This window comes from Bombina bombina, chromosome 4 (genome assembly GCF_027579735.1).
Source record: "Bombina bombina isolate aBomBom1 chromosome 4, aBomBom1.pri, whole genome shotgun sequence".
Taxonomy (NCBI): Eukaryota; Metazoa; Chordata; class Amphibia; order Anura; family Bombinatoridae; genus Bombina; species Bombina bombina.
In genome coordinates, this window is record NC_069502.1 from 1,072,325,301 (window position 1) to 1,072,344,094 (window position 18,794).

Here is an 18,794-nt window from a genome sequence, read left to right on the forward strand (position 1 = left end):
ACAAGGTCTTTCCCTTGTAGGGAATAGCCAAAAGCTTAGACGACACATCCGCAGACCAAGATTTTAACCAGAAGGCTCTGCGGGCCAGCACAGAAAAACCAGAGATCTTTGCTCCCAGTTTAATAAACCTGTAGGGAAGCATCCGTAATAAAGGAATTGGCTAACTTAAGGGCCTTTATCCTATCCTGGATCTCTTCAAGGGCAGTGTCTGTCCTAATAGAATCAGACAACGCATCAAACCAGTATACCGCCGCACTAGTGATAGTAACAATGCACACAGCAGGTTGCCATTGTAAACCCTGGTGTACGTACATCTTCTTAAGTAACCCCTCTAATTTTTTGTCCATAGGATCCTTAAAATAACAACTATCCTCTATGGGAATATGGTCCTCTTAGCCAGAGTGGAAATTTCTCCTTCCACCTTGGGTACTGTCTGCCAAGGCTCCTTAATAGAATCTGCTATAGGAAACATCTTTTTAAACATAGGAGATGGAGAAAAAAGGATACCCGGTCTCTCCCATTCCTTAGCAATCATCTCTGTAGCTCTATCTGGTACAGGAAAAACCTCCACCATGGAAGGTACATCAAAATATTTGTTTAGCTTACTGGACTTTTTAGGATTGACTACGACCGTGGTGTCCTGAAGGATACAACTTCAGTATCAGCAGAAGGAATTACACTGAGTCTGAGATTTCACCCTACCGAAGTATCCTCCTCAGGCTTCTGGGAGGGGGCATTCAAAATAGCAACAACTGCGTCAGTAACCTCACTTACTGATTGTTTACTTTTCCTCTTGCGCATTCCCTGCAACATGGGAAAAGCAGAAAACGCATTACAAACTGCAGAGGACATGAGGGAATCGATGTCTAGCAACATAACTCCAGTTGGAGTGAGAGAGGAAACGCAGGGCACTCGAGGAGTGGACAACAAATTTTGGGACATGTGAGGAGAAAGCTGTGGCATATCTTGAATATTGTCAGAAGACTCCTGAACAGCATCCGCCCTAGACAATGTCTATTACATTATCCCTATAACGTAAAGTTCTCTCAATACATGAGGAACAGAAAGGGATTGGTGGTTCAACATTAGCATCAAAACAAAGAGCATGCAATACCTTGCAGGGCCATCTTTATTCACCAATTAAACTGAATAAATAGATAACTGATATTTTATTAAAAAAAAAAATCTCGCAAAATTTTTTACTGTTCCTTTAAATTTAAAAATAAACTGCTTTATTTTTCAGCAAAAAAATAATTTAACAAAAGGAAAAATTAAATACTCTGCACACCTTTACACCTCAGCTTAACTTTGCTGAGGTGCTTACCTGCCTGACAAAACACCGGAGTGTATACACTGATAGCTGATCCGGACTCAACCTCTTTATTTTCTCAATTGGAGACCGTACTACTGCCCAAAACTGTGACGAAACTTTCCTTGTCATGGAACAAAGGAAGTATGAGGGAGAAGTGCGCAATAAAATTTGGCGCTTCCGTTAACCCCGCCCATCGTGGGCGTTACAAGAAAAAACTTCCCTCTGTCAAAATTATAGTAAAGTGTTTGTTTCATTACTAAGTAAAAAACACCACCTCTGAGCCTGGTCCTCGTCCCCAGTGCCTGCTAATATTGCCCTTAATAAATTATTCTCCAAGTCCTGGGAGAACCTTTCTACAGTGCCATCTTTTATTCTGAATAACTTTCCCAGAAAATAAAAAGGTCAGCACTTACCTTTATACATCTGCCCGGCAGCAAGGCAGCTCACTAGATTTGAGAGGCAAGATCCCTCATATGGACCTGTGGAAAAATGCAAAGACTGAATAATCTTATTCAGACATTAGAAATAGGGCAGCATCAGTATATGGGAGGCGCAGCAACAATTATACCCCACAAGTTCCCATTGCTCTAAAGCCACCACTGCTCTACTGAAGAGACTGATATGGACTACGCTACACCCTAGGACAAAGCAGCACAATCTTGCACTACTTAGAAAAAGATTCTTAAAAAAAATAATAAAATCTTGCTTGAACACCTAACTTTATCACTTCCTTGCTCTAATGTAGGCAAAGAGAATGACTGGGGTTGGAGGGAAGGGAAGTGATATTTAACAGCTTTGCTGTGGTGCACTTTGCCGCCTCCTGCTGAGCAGGAGTGATATTCCCAATAGTAATTAGATGATCCGTGGACTCATCGTGTCATTAGAAAGAAATATATTTTAAAAAAAAGATACACAATTTGTACTGGTAGCCCTCAGTTTAGGTTTGGGTTATATTCCTAAAGGAATAGTTGTAAAAAAAAAAAAAAAAAAAAAAAGTGTAAAAACAAACCTATTTATAGAATGTGAGTCAATAGGAAGTAGATGAGTTAGGTTTTAGACCCGTCTCAAAATTGACAGTGATGTAATATATTATAACAATATATTATTTGTGTTATTATACAATATGAGATTATATATATATATATATATATATATATATATATATATATATATATATATATATATATATATATTCCATGAAATAAATGCTGTAAATGTAAAACTTATATAAAAATAGTTTGTATGTTTGCGAGGCATGTCGTTCTCCACCAATAAGGCAGAGGGGAGTTCTGTTTTTCTGCTATGTACAAAAAGGACCTTTTTAACATGTTTTTTGTTTTTTTAACATGCACACAGACATTCACTTTCTGTTGGCTTCAATATCAAAAAGTGCAGCATGGAAAATATTTGAATGTTACTGCTCGTTTGTATGCATGATAGCAATCTTTTTGAAGTTCAGTCTAGTGGCCCTTTAAGAAAGCAAACTAATGTCAAACGACAGTGATGTACTGTAAATGCAGGTGGCAAAACTTCTGCAAATCTTGTGTTTTCAGCTAAGCAGCCTATGTAATTTCATCAATAGTGGTCACATTATCACTTAGAACAGGAGCTATTGTGAAAGGGTGCTACTTGAATTTACATATACATTTACAGTACAACCAATATGGTTCTCACTGGCTGGCAGGGTTTTACTTTTATAAATGTAGAGGATCCTGTCCGCCGCACACGATAAATGCCAACAGTATACGCGTTCGGCATTTATCATTGCACAAGCATTTCACTAGGAATGCTTGTGTGATGGCCCCCCTGCACATTCGTGGTCAATCGACGGATAGCAGGGGGTGTCAATCAACCTGATTGTATGCGATCGGGCAAATTGCTGTCCGCCGCCTCAGAGGTGGCGGACGAGTTAAGGAGCAGCGGTCTTAAGACCGCGGCTTCTTAACGCCTGTTTCCGTGGAAACAGCTGCATACAGCCCCATATGGAGCTTGATGATTCGGCCCCTTGGTGCTATTGCATTGTCTTTTTATCATGCATTTTGATTATGCAAATCTGCTGTATTTACTGGACCTTGAAGTTGTTTTAAACTCTTCCTCAGTTCCTAATTTAGATTTTTGTACTAAACTATTTAAAATGACAGAAAAATTAACCCTATCTTAAAATTCAAACTTAAAATACATTAAATAGAAGACAAATCAGTGTGATTATTTCATTTTACAGATCACAATTCAGTCAATATAGGATTGTATTAAACTATTACATTTTCCCAGGCTTGAGAAATTTAATCCTTGTAAAACTGACTTGGTTAGTCTAAAACTGCTCCTATAAATGCAGAAATTCAGATAATAAACATTTCAAAGTGCTAAATATGCAAACTAAGATAACCCTCAACCCAAATTCTAACCTCCAGGAGTGCTTAGTGCACTTAAAAAAGCCTGCAAACGCAAAGTTTCTTTTTCCACACTGAAGACAATCTACATATCACAAAAAGGCCTACTCTTTCTCAACAACAATCTCCATGCTAATCCAAGACTGAACAATGTTCATTGTAAAATAAATAAATAATGAAAGTGATCACGAAAAGCTATCAATAAATCCCTATTTGTGGCAGAGCTGATGCTTATAACATTTAAAAAGGGACATGAAACCCCAACTTTTTCTTTCATGGTTCAAAAAGAATATAATTTTAAACAACATTTCAATTTACTATGATCACATTCTCTTCATTCTTTAGATATCCTTTGCTGAAGAAATAGCAATGTGCATGGGTAAGACAATCACACGAGGCATCTATGTGCAGCCCGAGTATAGGTATAAGGAGACAGAACACACTAGTATTGCAGTCCACAGAGTGAGCTTATCATGCTCATGATACATAAAGAAAAAATCATCCAGCTGCTTGTATATTTAAAAGAACTTTATTTCTCACAATAGTGCAGGGTGCCATAGACAGAGACATTTCAGGCTTACACTCAGCCCTTATCTCTGTGCAGCCACCAAACAGCAGCTACTGAACCTATTTAGATATGGCTTTAAACAAAGAATATCAAGAGAATGAAGCAAATTAGATAACAATTAAATTGGAAATTTGTTTAGAAAGGTTTGTTCTTGCTAAATCATGAAAGAAAAAATGTGGGTTTTTATGTCCCTATAAAGGGTTAGTCTAGTCAAACTTTCATGATTCAGATAGCACATACAATTTTAAGAAATGTTCTAATTTACTCCTATTATCAATTTTTCTTTGTATCTTTATTTGAAAAAGCACGACTATAAGCTTAGGAGCCGGCCTATTTTTGGCTCAGCTCCTGGCTAACGCTTGCTAATTGGTGGCTACATTTTTTACTAGACTATTCCTTTAACCTTACTGATTAAATGTAAAATAAAATATAGATGCCACCGACCGGGTTAAAGGAAAAGTTACTTTTGTGTACAATTTGATATGGAAAGAGAAACATAATTTCTTACTCAACTACTGTTCTGTATTGATTTAAACATAGTTAAGATTTCAAGCCTGACTTCACTAAATCTTAAGCGTTTATCATTTTGTTTTGTTTTTTTTCTCAGTCCTAATGACGTCTTTTACAACATGACACTATGGGCAGAACAGAAAAATCTTACTAGGCCATTCTTTGATCATGAAGACGCTGAAATGACTGCAGACTACGAATTCCTGTGTCAACCTAAAACACTTAGATGCAATCCTGAACCAGATGCTTTCAACCCTTGTGAAGACATCATGGGATACGACTTTCTTCGAGTATTGATCTGGTTTATCAGCATACTCGCTATTGCAGGGAACGCCGTTGTACTTTTTGTTTTACTTACGAGTCATTATAAGCTTACCGTTCCTCGCTTTCTGATGTGCAATCTCTCCTTTGCAGATTTTTGTATGGGGCTTTATTTATTACTTATTGCTTCTGTTGATTCTAAAACTAAAAGCCAGTATTATAACCATGCTATTGATTGGCAGACAGGGAGTGGCTGCAGTGCAGCTGGCTTCTTCACCGTATTTTCAAGTGAGCTTTCAGTTTATACACTCACTGTGATTACCCTTGAGCGATGGCACACTATAACATATGCAATGCAACTAGACAGAAAGCTGAGGTTGAGGCACGCTATCTTGATTATGTTGGGCGGCTGGATATTCTCCGTTTTAATAGCACTGCTGCCTCTTTTTGGTGTTAGCAATTATATTAAAGTAAGCATCTGTCTGCCAATGGACATAGAAACGCCCCTTTCCCAAGCATATATAATAATCATTCTAGTCCTTAATGTAGTAGCTTTCATTATTATTTGTGCCTGTTACATTAAAATCTACATAGCAGTTCAAAACCCAGAACTCGCACCCACAAACAAAGATACAAAAATTGCTAAGAAAATGGCGGTGCTTATTTTTACTGATTTTACGTGCATGGCACCAATATCATTTTTTGCAATTTCTGCTGCTTTCAAAGTACCGCTTATCACTGTGACAAACTCTAAAATATTACTAGTTTTGTTTTATCCAGTGAATTCGTGTGCAAATCCATTTTTGTATGCAATTTTCACAAAGGCATTTCGAAGGGATTTCTTTTTACTTATGAGCAAGTTTGGTTGTTGCAAGACTCAAGCAGAACTTTATAGAGTGAACAATTTTACTGCCTATACCTCCAACTGCAAAACTGACAGTTTATACACTGGACCCAAGAAATCATCACGTGCCGATCTACAGTTAGCATCATTTGACTGCAAGTATATAAATGTCAACAATGACAAACCTGGATGCACAAACAGTTAACAATAAATTATATACTAGGATTGTACAATTATCCAAACTGCACACAACACTCATCCCAGGGATCTCTAAATTGTAATCACTAAGTATTTTAGTGACTTAAGTCTTTATGTACATATGTATTTGTATATATGATGTGATATTAAAACTTTGCTATTTGATTGTTGTAATAAAGTTATTTTTGTATAAAAAAAAAATTAAAGCAAATTTAAATGTGTGATTTTAATGATTTATATTGTGAAATGACAAAAAATGTTTCGCAAGTAAAAACCATAGTGAGTGTAATAAACATGCTTTTTTTAAAAAAAACAAAAACTAAAATTATTATTTTGATTCCTAAGGAATCTTTATGCTTGGGAAACAAATTCATATGCAACAGCTTCATACATTAAAAAAAACAGAATTTATGCTTACCTGATAAATTACTTTCTCTTGCGGTGTATCCAGTCCACGGATTCATCCTTTACTTGTGGGATATTCTTATTCCCTACAGGAAGTGGCAAAGAGAGCACACAGCAAAGCTGTCCATATAGCTCCCCCTCTAGCTTCACCCCCCAGTCATTCGACCAAAGGTTAGGAAGAAAAAACATAATTTATGTAAGAACTTACCTGATAAATTAATTTCTTTCATATTAGAAAGAGTCCATGAGCTAGTGAGGTATGGGATATACATTCCTACCAGGAGGGGCAAAGTTTTCCAAACCTCAAAATGCCTATAAATACACCCCTCACCACACCCACAATTCAGTTTAACGAATAGCCAAGAAGTGGGGTGATAAGAAAGGAGCGAAAGCATCAAATAAGGAATTGGAATAATTGTGCTTTATACAAAAAATCAAAACCACCACAAAAAAGGGTGGGCCTCATGGACTCTTGCTAATATGAAAGAAATGAATTTATCAGGTAAGTTCTTACATAAATTATGTTTTCTTTCATGTAATTAGCAAGAGTCCATGAGCTAGTGAGGTATGGGATAATAAATACCCAAGATGTGGAACTTCCACGCAAGAGTCAGTAGAGAGGGAGGGATAAAATAAAGACAGCCAATTCCGGTTTTAATCTTAATAATGAAAAAAACTGAAATTATAAGCAGAAGAATCAAACAGACAGCTGCCTGAAGTACTTTTCTACCAAAAACTGATTCAGAAGAAGAAAACACATCAAAATGGTAGAATTTAGTAAAAGTATGCAAAGAAGACCAAGTTGCTGCTTTGCAAATCTGATCAACAGAAGCTTCATTCCTAAACGCCCAGGAAGTAGAAACTGACCTAGTAGAATGAGCTGTAATCCTTTGAGGCGGAGTTTTACCCGATTCGACATAAGCATGATGAATCAAAGACTTTAACCAAGATGCCAAAGAAATGGCAGAGGCCTTCTGACCTTTCCTGGAACCAGAAAAGATAACAAATAGACTAGAAGTCTTTCTAAAATCTTTAGTAGCTTCAACATAATATTTTAAAGCTCTCACTACATCCAAAGAATGTAAAGATCTCTCCAGAGTATTCTTAGGATTAGGACATAATGAAGGAACAACAATTTCTCTACTAATGTTGTTAGAATTCACAACCTTAGGTAAAAATTTAAATGAAGTCTGCAACACCGCCTTATCCTGATGAAAAATCAGAAAAGGAGATTCACAAGAAAGAGCAGACAACTCAGAAACTCTTCTAGCAGAAGAGATGGCCAAAAGGAACAGAACTTTCCAAGAAAGTAATTTAATATCCAGAGAATGCATAGGTTCAAACAGAGGAGCTTGTAAAGCCCTCAGAACCAAATTAAGACTCCAAGGAGGAGAAATTGACTTAATGACAGGTTTTATACGAACCAAAGCCTGTACAAAACAATGAATATCAGGAAGATTAGCAATCTTTCTGTGAAAAAGAACAGAAAAAGCAGAAATTTGTCCTTTCAAGGAACTTGCAGACAAACCTTTATCCAAACCATCCTGAAGAAACTGTAAAATTCCAGGAATTCTAAAAGAATGCCAGGAGAATTTACGAGAAGAACACCAAGAAATATAAGTCTTCCAGACTCGATAATAAATCTTCCTAGACACAGATTTACGAGCCTGTAACATAGTATTAATTACTGAGTCAGAGAAACCTCTATGACTAAGAATCAAGCGTTCAATTTCCATACCTTCAAATTTAATGATTTGAGATCCTGATGGAAAAAAGGACCTTGAGATAGAAGGTCTGGTCTTAACGGAAGAGTCCAAGGTTGGCAAGTCGCCATCCGAACAAGATCCGCATACCAAAACCTGTGAGGCCATGCTGGAGCCACCAGCAGTACAAACGAACGCTCCTTTAGAATTTTGGAAATCACTCTTGGAAGAAGAACTAGAGGCGGAAAGATATAGGCAGGATGATAATTCCAGGGAAGCGACAATGCGTCCACTGCCTCCGCCTGAGGATCCCTGGATCTGGACAGATACCTGTGAAGTTTCTTATTTAGATGAGAAGCCATCAGATCTTTCTGGAAGTCCCCAGATTTGAACAATCTGAAGAAATACCTCTGGGTGAAGAGACCATTCGCCCGGATGTAACGTCTGGCGACTGAGATAATCCGCTTCCCAATTGTCTACACCTGGGATGTGAATCGCAGAGATTAGACAAGAGCTGGATTCCGCCCATACAAGTATCCGAGATACTTCTTTCATAGCCTGAGGACTGTGAGTCCCCCCTTGATGATTGACATATGCCACGGTTGTGACATTGTCTGTCTGAAAACAAATGAACGATTCTCTCTTCAGAAGAGGCCAGAACGGAAGAGCTCTGAAAATCGCACGGAGTTCCAAAATGTTGATTGGTAATCTCGCCTCCTGAGATTCCCAAACCCCCTGCGCTGCCAGAGACCCCCATACAGCTCCCCAACCTGTCAGACTCGCATCTGTTGAGATCACAGTCCAGGTTGGAAGAACAAAAGAAGCCCCTTGAACTAAACGATGGTGATCTGTCCACCACGTCAGAGAGTGTCGCACATTCGGATTTAAGGATATTAATTGTGATATCTTTGTATAATCCCTGCACCACTGGTTCAGCATACAAAGCTGAAGAGGTCACATGTGAAAACGAGCAAAGGGGATCGCGTCCGATGCAGCAGTCATGAGACCTAGAATTTCCATGCATAAAGCTACCGAAAGGAATGATTGAGACTGAAGGTTTCGACAAGCTGAAACCAATTTCAGACGTCTCTTTTCTGTTAGAGACAAGGTCATGGACACTGAATCTATTTGGAAACCTAAAAAGGTTACTCTTGTCTGAGGAATCAATGAACTCTTTGGTAAATTGATCCTCCAACCATGTTTTTGAAGAAACGACACAAGTCGATTCGTATGAGATTCTGCAGAATGTGAAGACTGAGCAAGTACCAAGATATCGTCCAAATAAGGAAATACCACAATACCCTGTTCTCTGATTACAGATAGAAGGGCACCGAGAACCTTTGAAAAGATCCTTGGAGCTGTCGCTAGGCCAAACGGCAGGGCCACAAACTGGTAATGTTCGTCTAGAAAAGAGAATCTCAGAAACTGAAAGTGATCTGGATGAATCGGAATATGAAGATATTCATCCTGTAAATCTATTGTGGACATATAATGCCCTTGCTGAACAAAAGGCAGAATAGTCCTTATAGTTACCATTTTGAATGTTGGTATCCTTACATAACTATTCAATATTTTTAAATCCAGAACTGGTCTGAAGGAATTCTCCTTCTTTGGTACAATGAATAGATTTGAGTAAAACCCCAGACCCTGTCCCAGAACTGGAACTGGTACAATTACTCCAGCCAATTCTAGATCTGAAACACATTTCAGAAATGCCTGAGGCTTCACTGGGTTTATTGGAATGCGGGAGAGAAAAAAATCTTCTCGCAGGTGGCCTTACCTTGAAACCTATTCTGTACCCTTGTGAAACAATGTTCTGAATCCAAAGACTGTGAATCGAATTGATCCAAATATCTTTGAAAAATCGTAATCTGCCCCCTACCAGCTGTGCTGGAATGAGGGCCGCACCTTCATGTGGACTTGGGAGCTGGCTTTGGCTTTCTAAAAGGCTTGGATTTATTCCAGACTGGAGACTGTTTCCAAACAGAAACCGTTCCTTTAGGGGGAAGGGTCAGGCTTCTGTTCCTTATTATGACGAAAGGAACGAAAACGATTAGTAGCCCTATATTTACCTTTAGATTTTTTGTCCTGAGGCAAAAAAGTTCCTTTCCCCCCAGTAACAGTTGAAATAATAGAATCCAACTGGGAACCAAATAATTTATTACCTTGGAAAGAAAGAGAAAGCAAAGTTGACTTAGAAGACATATCTGCATTCCAAGTTTTAAGCCATAAAGCTCTTCTAGCTAAAATAGCTAGACATATACCTGACATCAACTCTAATGATATCAAAGATGGCATCACAAATAAAGTTATTAGCATGTTGAAGAAGTTTAACAATGCTATGAGTATTATGGTCTGACACTTGTTGTGCTAAAGCTTCCAACCAAAAAGTCAAAATCAGCCAAAGAAATAGCAGGCCTAAGAAGATTACCTGAACATAAATAAGCTTTCCTTAGAAAGGATTCAATCTTCCTATCTAAAGGATCCTTAAAGGAAGTACTATCCGCCGTAGGAATAGTAGTACGTTTAGCAAGAGTAGAGATAGCCCCATCAACTTTAGGGATTTTGTCCCAAAACTCTAATCTGTCAGATGGCACAGGATACAATTTCTTAAACCTTTGAGAAGGAGTAAATGAAGTACCCAGATTATTCCATTCCCTAGAAATTACTTCAGAAATAGCATCAGGGACAGGAAAAACCTCTGGAATAACTATAGGAGGTTTAAAAACCGAATTTAAACGCTTAGTAGATTTAGTATCAAGAGGACTAGATTCCTCCATCTCTAATGCGATTAAAACTTCTTTAAGTAAAGAGCGAATAAATTCCATTTTAAATAAATAAGAAGATTTATCAGTGTTAATATCTGAGACAGAATCCTCTGAACCAGAAAAATCCTCATCAGAAACAGACAAATCAGAATTATGACGGTCATTTAAAAATTCATCTGAAAAATTAGAAGTTTTAAAAGACCTTTTACGTTTACTGGAAGGAGGAATAACAGACATAGACTTCCTAATAGATTTAGAAACAAATTATTTTATATTAACAGGAACATCCTGAGTATTAGATGTTGAAGGAACAGCAACAGGTAATGGAATATTACTAATGGAAATACTATCTGCATTAGCAAGTTTATCATGACATTCATCACAAACTACAGCCGGAGGAACAGTTACCACAAGTTTACAACAAATGCACTTAACTTTGGTAGAACCAGCATCAGGCAGCGTCTTTCCAGAAGTAGATTCTGATCCAGGGTCAATTTGAGACATCTTGCAATATGTAAAAGAAAAAACAACATATAAAGCAAAACTTATCAAATTCCTTAAATGACAGTTTCATGAATGGGAAAAAATGCCAATGAACTAGCCTCTAGCAACCAGAAACAATGAAAAATGAGACTGAAATAATGTGAAAAAAAGGTGGAGACAAAAATAACGCCCACATTTTTTGGCGCCAAAAAAGACGCCCATATTATTGGCGCCCAAAATTTTTTGGCGCTAAGAATGACGCCATATCCGGTGACGCCGATATTTTTGGTGCAAAAAACGTCAAAATAATGACGCAATCACGAACAACTTCCGGCGTCAAGTATGACGCCGGAAATGACCAAAAAAATTTTTGCGCCGAAAAAGTTAGCGCCAAAAATTACGCAATAAATTGAAGCATTTTCAGCCCCCGCGAGCCTAACAGCCCACAGGCAAAAAAGTCAATTGAAACAATTTTTAAGGTAAGAAAAAATTGATTATTCATATGCATAATCCCAAATAATGAAACTGACTGTCTGAAATAAGGAATATTGATCATCCTGAATCATGGCAAATATAAGTTTAAAGACATATATTTAGAACTTTATATATAAAAGTGCCCAACCATAGCTTAGAGTGTCACAAAAAATAAGACTTACTTACCCCAGGACACTCATCTACATATAGTAGATAGCCAAACCAGTACTGAAACGAGAATCAGTAGAGGTAATGGTATATAAGAGTATATCGTCGATCTGAAAAGGGAGGTAAGAGATGAATCTCTACGACCGATAACAGAGAACCTATGAAATAGATCTCGTAGAAGGAGACCATTGAATTCAAATAGGCAATACTCTCTTCACATCCCTCTGACATTCACTGCACACAGAGGAAAACTGGGCTCCAGCCTGCTGCGAAGCGCATATCAACGTAGAATCTAGCACAAACTTACTTCACCACCTCCACGGGAGGCAAAGTTTGTAAAACTGAATTGTGGGTGTGGTGAGGGGTGTATTTATAGGCATTTTGAGGTTTGGGAAACTTTGCCCCTCCTGGTAGGAATGTATATCCCATACGTCACTAGCTCATGGACTCTTGCTAATTACATGAAAGAAAGGAGAAACCATAGGGTGCAGTGGTGACTGTAGTTTAAACAACATTTTTTTTACCTGACTTAAATGTCAGGGCGGGCCGTGGACTGGATACACCGCAAGAGAAAGTAATTTATCAGGTAAGCATAAATTCTGTTTTCTCTTGGAAGGTGTATCCAGTCCACGGATTCATCCTTTTCTTGTGGGATACCAATACCAAAGCTTTAGGACATGGATGAAGGGAGGGAACAAGACAGGTACCATAAACGGAAGGCACCACTGCTTGCAAAACATTTCTCCCAAAAATAGCCTCCGAAGAAGCAAAAGTATCGAATTTGTAAAATTTGGCAAAAGTATGCAGTGAAGACCAAGTCGCTGCCTTACAAATCTGTTTAACAGAAGCCTCATTTTTGAAAGCCCATGTGGAAGCCACTGCTCTGGTAGAATGAGCAGTAATTCTTTCAGGAGGCTGTTGGCCAGCAGTCTCATAGGCCAAACGGATGATGCTTTGCAGCCAAAAGGAAAGAGAGGTAGCAGTCGCTTTCTGACCTCTCCTCTTACCAGAATAGATAACAAACAAGGAAGATGTTTGTCTGAAATCCTTAGTTGCTTGCAAATAGAACTTTAAAGCACAAACTACATCAAGATTGTGTAGTAGACGTTCCTTCTTTGAAGAAGGATTAGGACACAGAGAAGGAACAACTATTTCCTGGTTAATATTCTTGTTAGAAACAACTTTAGGAAGAAAACCAGGCTTGGTACGCAAAACTAACTTATCTGCGTGGAACACCAGGTAAGGTGAATCACACTGTAAGGCAGATAATTCTGAAACTCTTCGAGCAGAAGAGATAGCTACCAAAAACAAAACTTTCCAAGATAACAACTTAATATCTATGGAATGTAAAGGTTCAAACGGAACCCCTTGAAGAACTGAAAGAACTAGATTTAGACTCCATGGCGGAGCCACAGGTTTATAGACTGACTTGATTCTGATTAAAGCCTGAGCAAACGCTTGAACGTCTGGTACCTCTGCCAGACGCTTGTGTAAAAGGATAGACAGAGCAGATATGTCCTTTTAAGGAACTAGCTGACAATCCTTTCTCCAATCCTTCTTGGAGAAAGGACAATATCCTGGGAATCCTAATTTTACTCCATGAGTAACCCTTGGATTCACACCAACAAAAATATTTCCTCCATATCTTATGGTAGATTTTCCTGGTGACAGGCTTCCTAGCCTGAATCAGAGTATCTATAACTGACTCAGAGAAACCACGCTTTGATAGAATTAAGCGTTCACTCTCCAAGCAGTCAGACGTAGAGAAACTAGATTTGGATGCTTGAACGGACCCTGTATTAGAAGATCCTGCCTCATTGACAGTGTCCATGGTGGGACAGATGACATGTCCACTAGGTCTGCATACCAAGTCCTGCATGGCCACGCAGGCGCTATCAGAGTCACCGAAGCCTTCTCCTGCTTGATTCTGGCGACCAGACGAGGGAGGAGAGGAAACGGTGGAAAAACATAAGCCAGATTGAAGGACCAAGGCGCTGCTAGAGCATCTATCAATACCGCCTTGGGGTCCCGGGACCTGGACCCGTAGAGAGGAAGTTTGGCGTTCTGACGGGACGCCATCAGATCCAACTCTGGAGTGCCCCATAGCTGAGCAAGCTGGGCAAATACCTCCGGGTGGAGTTCCCACTCCCCCGGGTGAAAAATCCGCCTCCCAGTTGTCTATTCCTGGGATGTGAATTGCTGAGAGATGGCAGGAGTGATCCTCCGCCCACCTGATTATTTTGGTTACTTCCGTCATTGCTAGGGAACTCTTTGTTCCCCCCTGACATAAGCTACAGTCGTGATGTTGTCCGACTGAAATCTGATGAATTTGGCCACAGCTAGTTGAGGCTATGCCTGAAGAACGTTGAATATCGCCCTCAGTTCCAGAATGTTTATCGGGAGAAGAGTTTCTTCCCGAGACCATAAGCCCTGAGCTTTCAGGGAGTCCCAGACCGCACCCCAGCCTAACAGACTGGCATCGGCCGTTACAATGATCCACTCTGGTCTGCGGAAACATATTCCCTGAGACAGGTGATCCTGAGACAACCACCAGAGAAGAGAATCTCTGGTCTCCTGGTCCAACTGAATTTGAGGAGACAAATCTGCATAATCCCCATTCCACTGTTTGAGCATGCATAGTTGCAGTTGTCTGAGGTGGATTCGAGCAAAAGGGACTATGTCCATTGCCGCTACCATTAGTCCGATTGTCTCCATGCACTGAGCTACAGATGGTCGAGGAATGGAATGAAGAGCTCGGCAAGTAGTTAACAGTTTTAACTTTCTGACCTCCGTCAGAAATATTTTCATTTCTACTGAGTCTATCAGGGTTCCTAGGAATGGAATTCTTGTGAGGGGGGAGAGAGAACTCTTTTTTACGTTCACCTTCCACCCGTGAGACCTCAAAAAGGCCAATACGATCTCCGTGTGAGACTTGGTTCTTTGGAAAGTCGACGCCTGAATTAAGATGTCGTCTAACTAAAGCGGCACTGCTATGCCCTGCGGTCTTAGAACCGCCAGGAGGGACCCTAGCACCTTTGTGAAAATTCTGGGAGCAGTGGCCAACCCGAAAGGAAGAGCCACAAACTGATAATGCTTGTCCAGAAAGTCGAACCTGAGAAACTGGTGATGATCTTTGTGGATAGGAATATGCAGATACGCATCCTTTAGATCCACGGTAGTCATATATTGACCCTCCTGGATCATTGGTAAGATTGTCCGAATGGTCTCCTTCTTGAATGATGGGACTCTGAGGAATTTGTTTAGAATTTTGAGATCCAGGATTGGTCTGAAAGTTCCTTCTTTTTTGGGAACCACAAACAGGTTTGAGTAAAACCCCAGTCCTTGTTCTGCAATTGGAACTGGGTGGATCACTCCCATTGTAAGTAGATCTTCTACACAGCATAAAAACGCCTCTTTCTTTGGTCTGTAGACAGACGAGAAATGTGGAACCTTCCCCTTGGAGGGGAGTCCTTGAATTCTAGAAGCTATCCCTGGGTAACAATCTCTAATGCCCAGGGATCGTGAACATCTCTTGCCCAGGCATGAGCGAAGAGAGAAAGTCTGCCCCCTACTAGATCCGGTCCCGGATCGGGGGCTACCCCTTCATGCTGTCTTGGTAGCAGCTGCAGGCTTTTTAGCCTATTTACCCTTGTTCCAGCCCTGGTAAGGCTTCCAGGCTGCCTTGGGCTGTGAAGCATTACCCTCTTGCTTTGCAGCTGTAGAGGCTGCAGCGGGACCGCTCCTGAAGTTACGAAAGGAACGAAAATTAGCTTTGTTTCTAGCCTTAAAGGGCTTGTCCTGAGGGAGAGCATGGCCCTTTCCCCCGCTGATTTCTGAAATAATCTCTTTCAATTCTGGCCCGAAAATGGTCTTTCCCTTGAAAGGGATATTTAATAATTTGGATTTTGACGACACATCGGCCGACCATGACTTGAGCCAAAGTGCTCTGCGCGCCATAATGGCGAAACCTGAATTTTTTGCCGCTAACTTAGCTAATTGCAAAGCGGCATCTGTGATAAAAGAATTAGCCAGCTTTAGAGCCTTAATTATATCCATAATTTCGTCATATGAGGTCTCCGTCTGGAGCGACTCCTCCAGCTCCTCAAACCAGAAAGCCGCTGCAATAGTTACAGGAATAATACAGGCAATAGGTTGGAGAAGGAAACCTTGTTGAACAAAAATTTTCTTAAGTAAACCTAACTTTTTATCCATAGGATCTTTAAAAGCACAACTGTCTTCAATTGGTATGGTTGTGCGCTTAGCAAGAGAAGAAACAGCCCCCTCTACCTTAGGGACCGTCTGCCACGAATCCCGCCTGGGGTCAGTTATGGGGAACATTTTCTTAAAGATAGGGGGGGGGAACAAAAGGGACACCTGGTCTATCCCACTCCCTAGTAACAATGTCCGCAACCCTTTTGGGGATCGGAAACGCATCAGTGTATACAGAGACCTCTAGGTACTTGTCCATTTTACACAATTTCTCTGGGACCAGCATAGGGTCACAATCATCCAGTGGCTAATACCTCCCTGAGCAATACGCGGAGGTGTTCCAGTTTAAATTTAAACGCTAATGAATCTGACTCTGCCTGATGAGAAACCTTTCCTGAGTCAGAAATTTCTCCCTCAGACATCAAATCCCTCACCCCCACTTCGGAGTGTTGCGAGGGTACATTAGATAAGGCTACCAAAGCTTCAGACTGCTCATAATCTGTTCTTAAAACAGAGCTATCGCGCTTTGCAGGAAAAACTGACAGTTTGGATAGAAAGGCCGCAAGGGAATTATCCATGACTGTCGCTAGTTGTTGCAATGTAATAGGGGCAGACGCACTAGAGGTACTAGGCATCGCTTGAGCGGGCATAACTGGTTGTGACACATGGGGAGAGGTAGGCGGACTATCCTCATTACCTTCAGTCTGAGAATCATCTAGGGCCACACTTTTAAGTGCAACAATATGATCTTTAAAGTGTATAGACATATTAGTGCAATTGGGACACATTCTGAGAGGGGGTTCCACCATGGCTTCTAAACACATAGAACAAGGATTTTCCTTAGTGTCAGACATGTTTAACAGACTAGTAGTATACACAAGCAAGCTTGGAAAACACTTTAATCAAATAAAAAAAACACAATTTGAAAAAACGTTACTGTGCCTTTAAGAAATAAAGAGAGCACACAATTTTACAAAACAGTGAAAAATATTTACAGTATGTGCCTAAGGCTTTAATATGATTGCACCACAAGTTTCAGAACGATTAACCCCTTAATGCCCAAACCGGAGCAGCCTAAAGCCAACAACCGGTTAATTAACTACAGCACCTTGCCACAGCTTACTGCTGTGGCCCTACCTGCCCTTAGGGATCAGATTTGGGGGAATAAAGCTTCTTTTAGGCCCTCAATCAGCAGCTGGACCCTCCATGTGAAGCAGCATGAACAGTCTTTCAATTCTAACTGCGCATCTGAGGCGTGAAATTAGGCCCCTCCCACTGTGAGGCCTACAAAAATCACTTCCAAGTGACTAAATTTATGCCATGTGGATAATAACCCCAGTAAAACACTCCAAAGTGCTTAAAAAAGTGTCTCCAACGAGTATTTCTTAAATAAATAATCGATTGCCCTGCATTAGTGTCAACCAGCCTATTTAGCCCTGTTATGTAAGCATTCAATTCTATACTAAGTCTCAGAACATAGCTTACCATCCCCACATGGGGATCTGGTCAGTCTTCTAGCATTATCTCAGTCTTGTCTAGAAATAATTGACTGAACATACCTCATTGCAGTTAAGCCTGCAAACTGCTCCCCCCAACTGAAGTTTTCTGGTACTACTCAGTCCTGTGTGGGAACAGCAGTGGATTTTAGTTACAACATGCTAAAATCTTTTTCCTCTCAGCAGAATTCTTCATCACTTTTCTGCTAGAGAGTAAATAGTACAAACCGGCACTATTTAAAAATAACAAACTCTTGATTGAAGATATAAAACTACAATTCTAACACCACATTCACTTTACCCTCCCGTAGAGAGACCCTAGTGCTTAGAGCCGGCAAAGAGAATGACTGGGGGGTGGAGCTATATGGACAGCTTTGCTGTGTGCTCTCTTTGCCACTTCCTGTAGGGAATGAGAATATCCCACAAGTAAAGGATGAATCCGTGGACTGGATACACCTTGCAAGAGAAATAAATAGATTTTTTTTGGCAAAGGGTATTTGACTTTGAAACCAAAACATGGTGCTGTCAAAAAAAGCATCATATGCTATGAGATACTATAATGTTTAGGACTATAATGATCATATATAGGTGATATTCCTGTACTTATGTCCTTAAACAATTATGACGCGTACAGTTTACTATTTAAGTGCAGATGCATATTCCTTTTCTCTAGAAATTTTCCACTTGCATGTGTTTATTTCATAGGTCTATGATAATTCAAACACACCTTGTCCAATGAGTGCAAATAATAAAAACTCACAAAATTACTATGGAGAGGGGGGGGGGAGTATAGGAGATAAAGGGAGAAAAATTAAAACATTTCCAAAAATGTACAAGTACTTCACACATACACAGGAAACCCAGTTTTAATCCCAATGAAAATGTATGCCAATAGATGAGGTATTTAACATTGTAACATTCGCTCCGCTCATGATCTCCTACTCCTCCTCTCGTTACCTCCTCACATTCCCGTTTACAAGAATTTTCCAGACTGGCTCCCATCTT

At 39.9% G+C, this 18,794-nt stretch overlaps 1 protein-coding gene across 1 annotated transcript; it reads left to right on the forward strand.

Moving 5' to 3' along the window:
- Window positions 1-811: 811 nt before the first annotated feature.
- On the forward strand, window positions 812-6,090 carry LHCGR (luteinizing hormone/choriogonadotropin receptor). The gene is made up of 2 exons (XM_053712718.1): window positions 812-942; window positions 4,878-6,090. The coding sequence occupies exons 1-2, from the start codon at window positions 812-814 to the stop codon at window positions 6,088-6,090; spliced, it is 1,344 nt and encodes a 447-aa protein (XP_053568693.1).
- Window positions 6,091-18,794: the final 12,704 nt, after the last annotated feature.

Coding starts and splice junctions, on each gene's coding strand:
- LHCGR (XM_053712718.1), top strand. CDS start 812: ATGGGAAAAGCAGAAAACGCATTACAAACTGCAGAGGACATGAGGGAA. Junction 943..4,877: donor GACAACAAATTTTGGGACAT/GTGAGGAGAAAG, acceptor TTTTTTTCTCAG/TCCTAATGACGTCTTTTACA.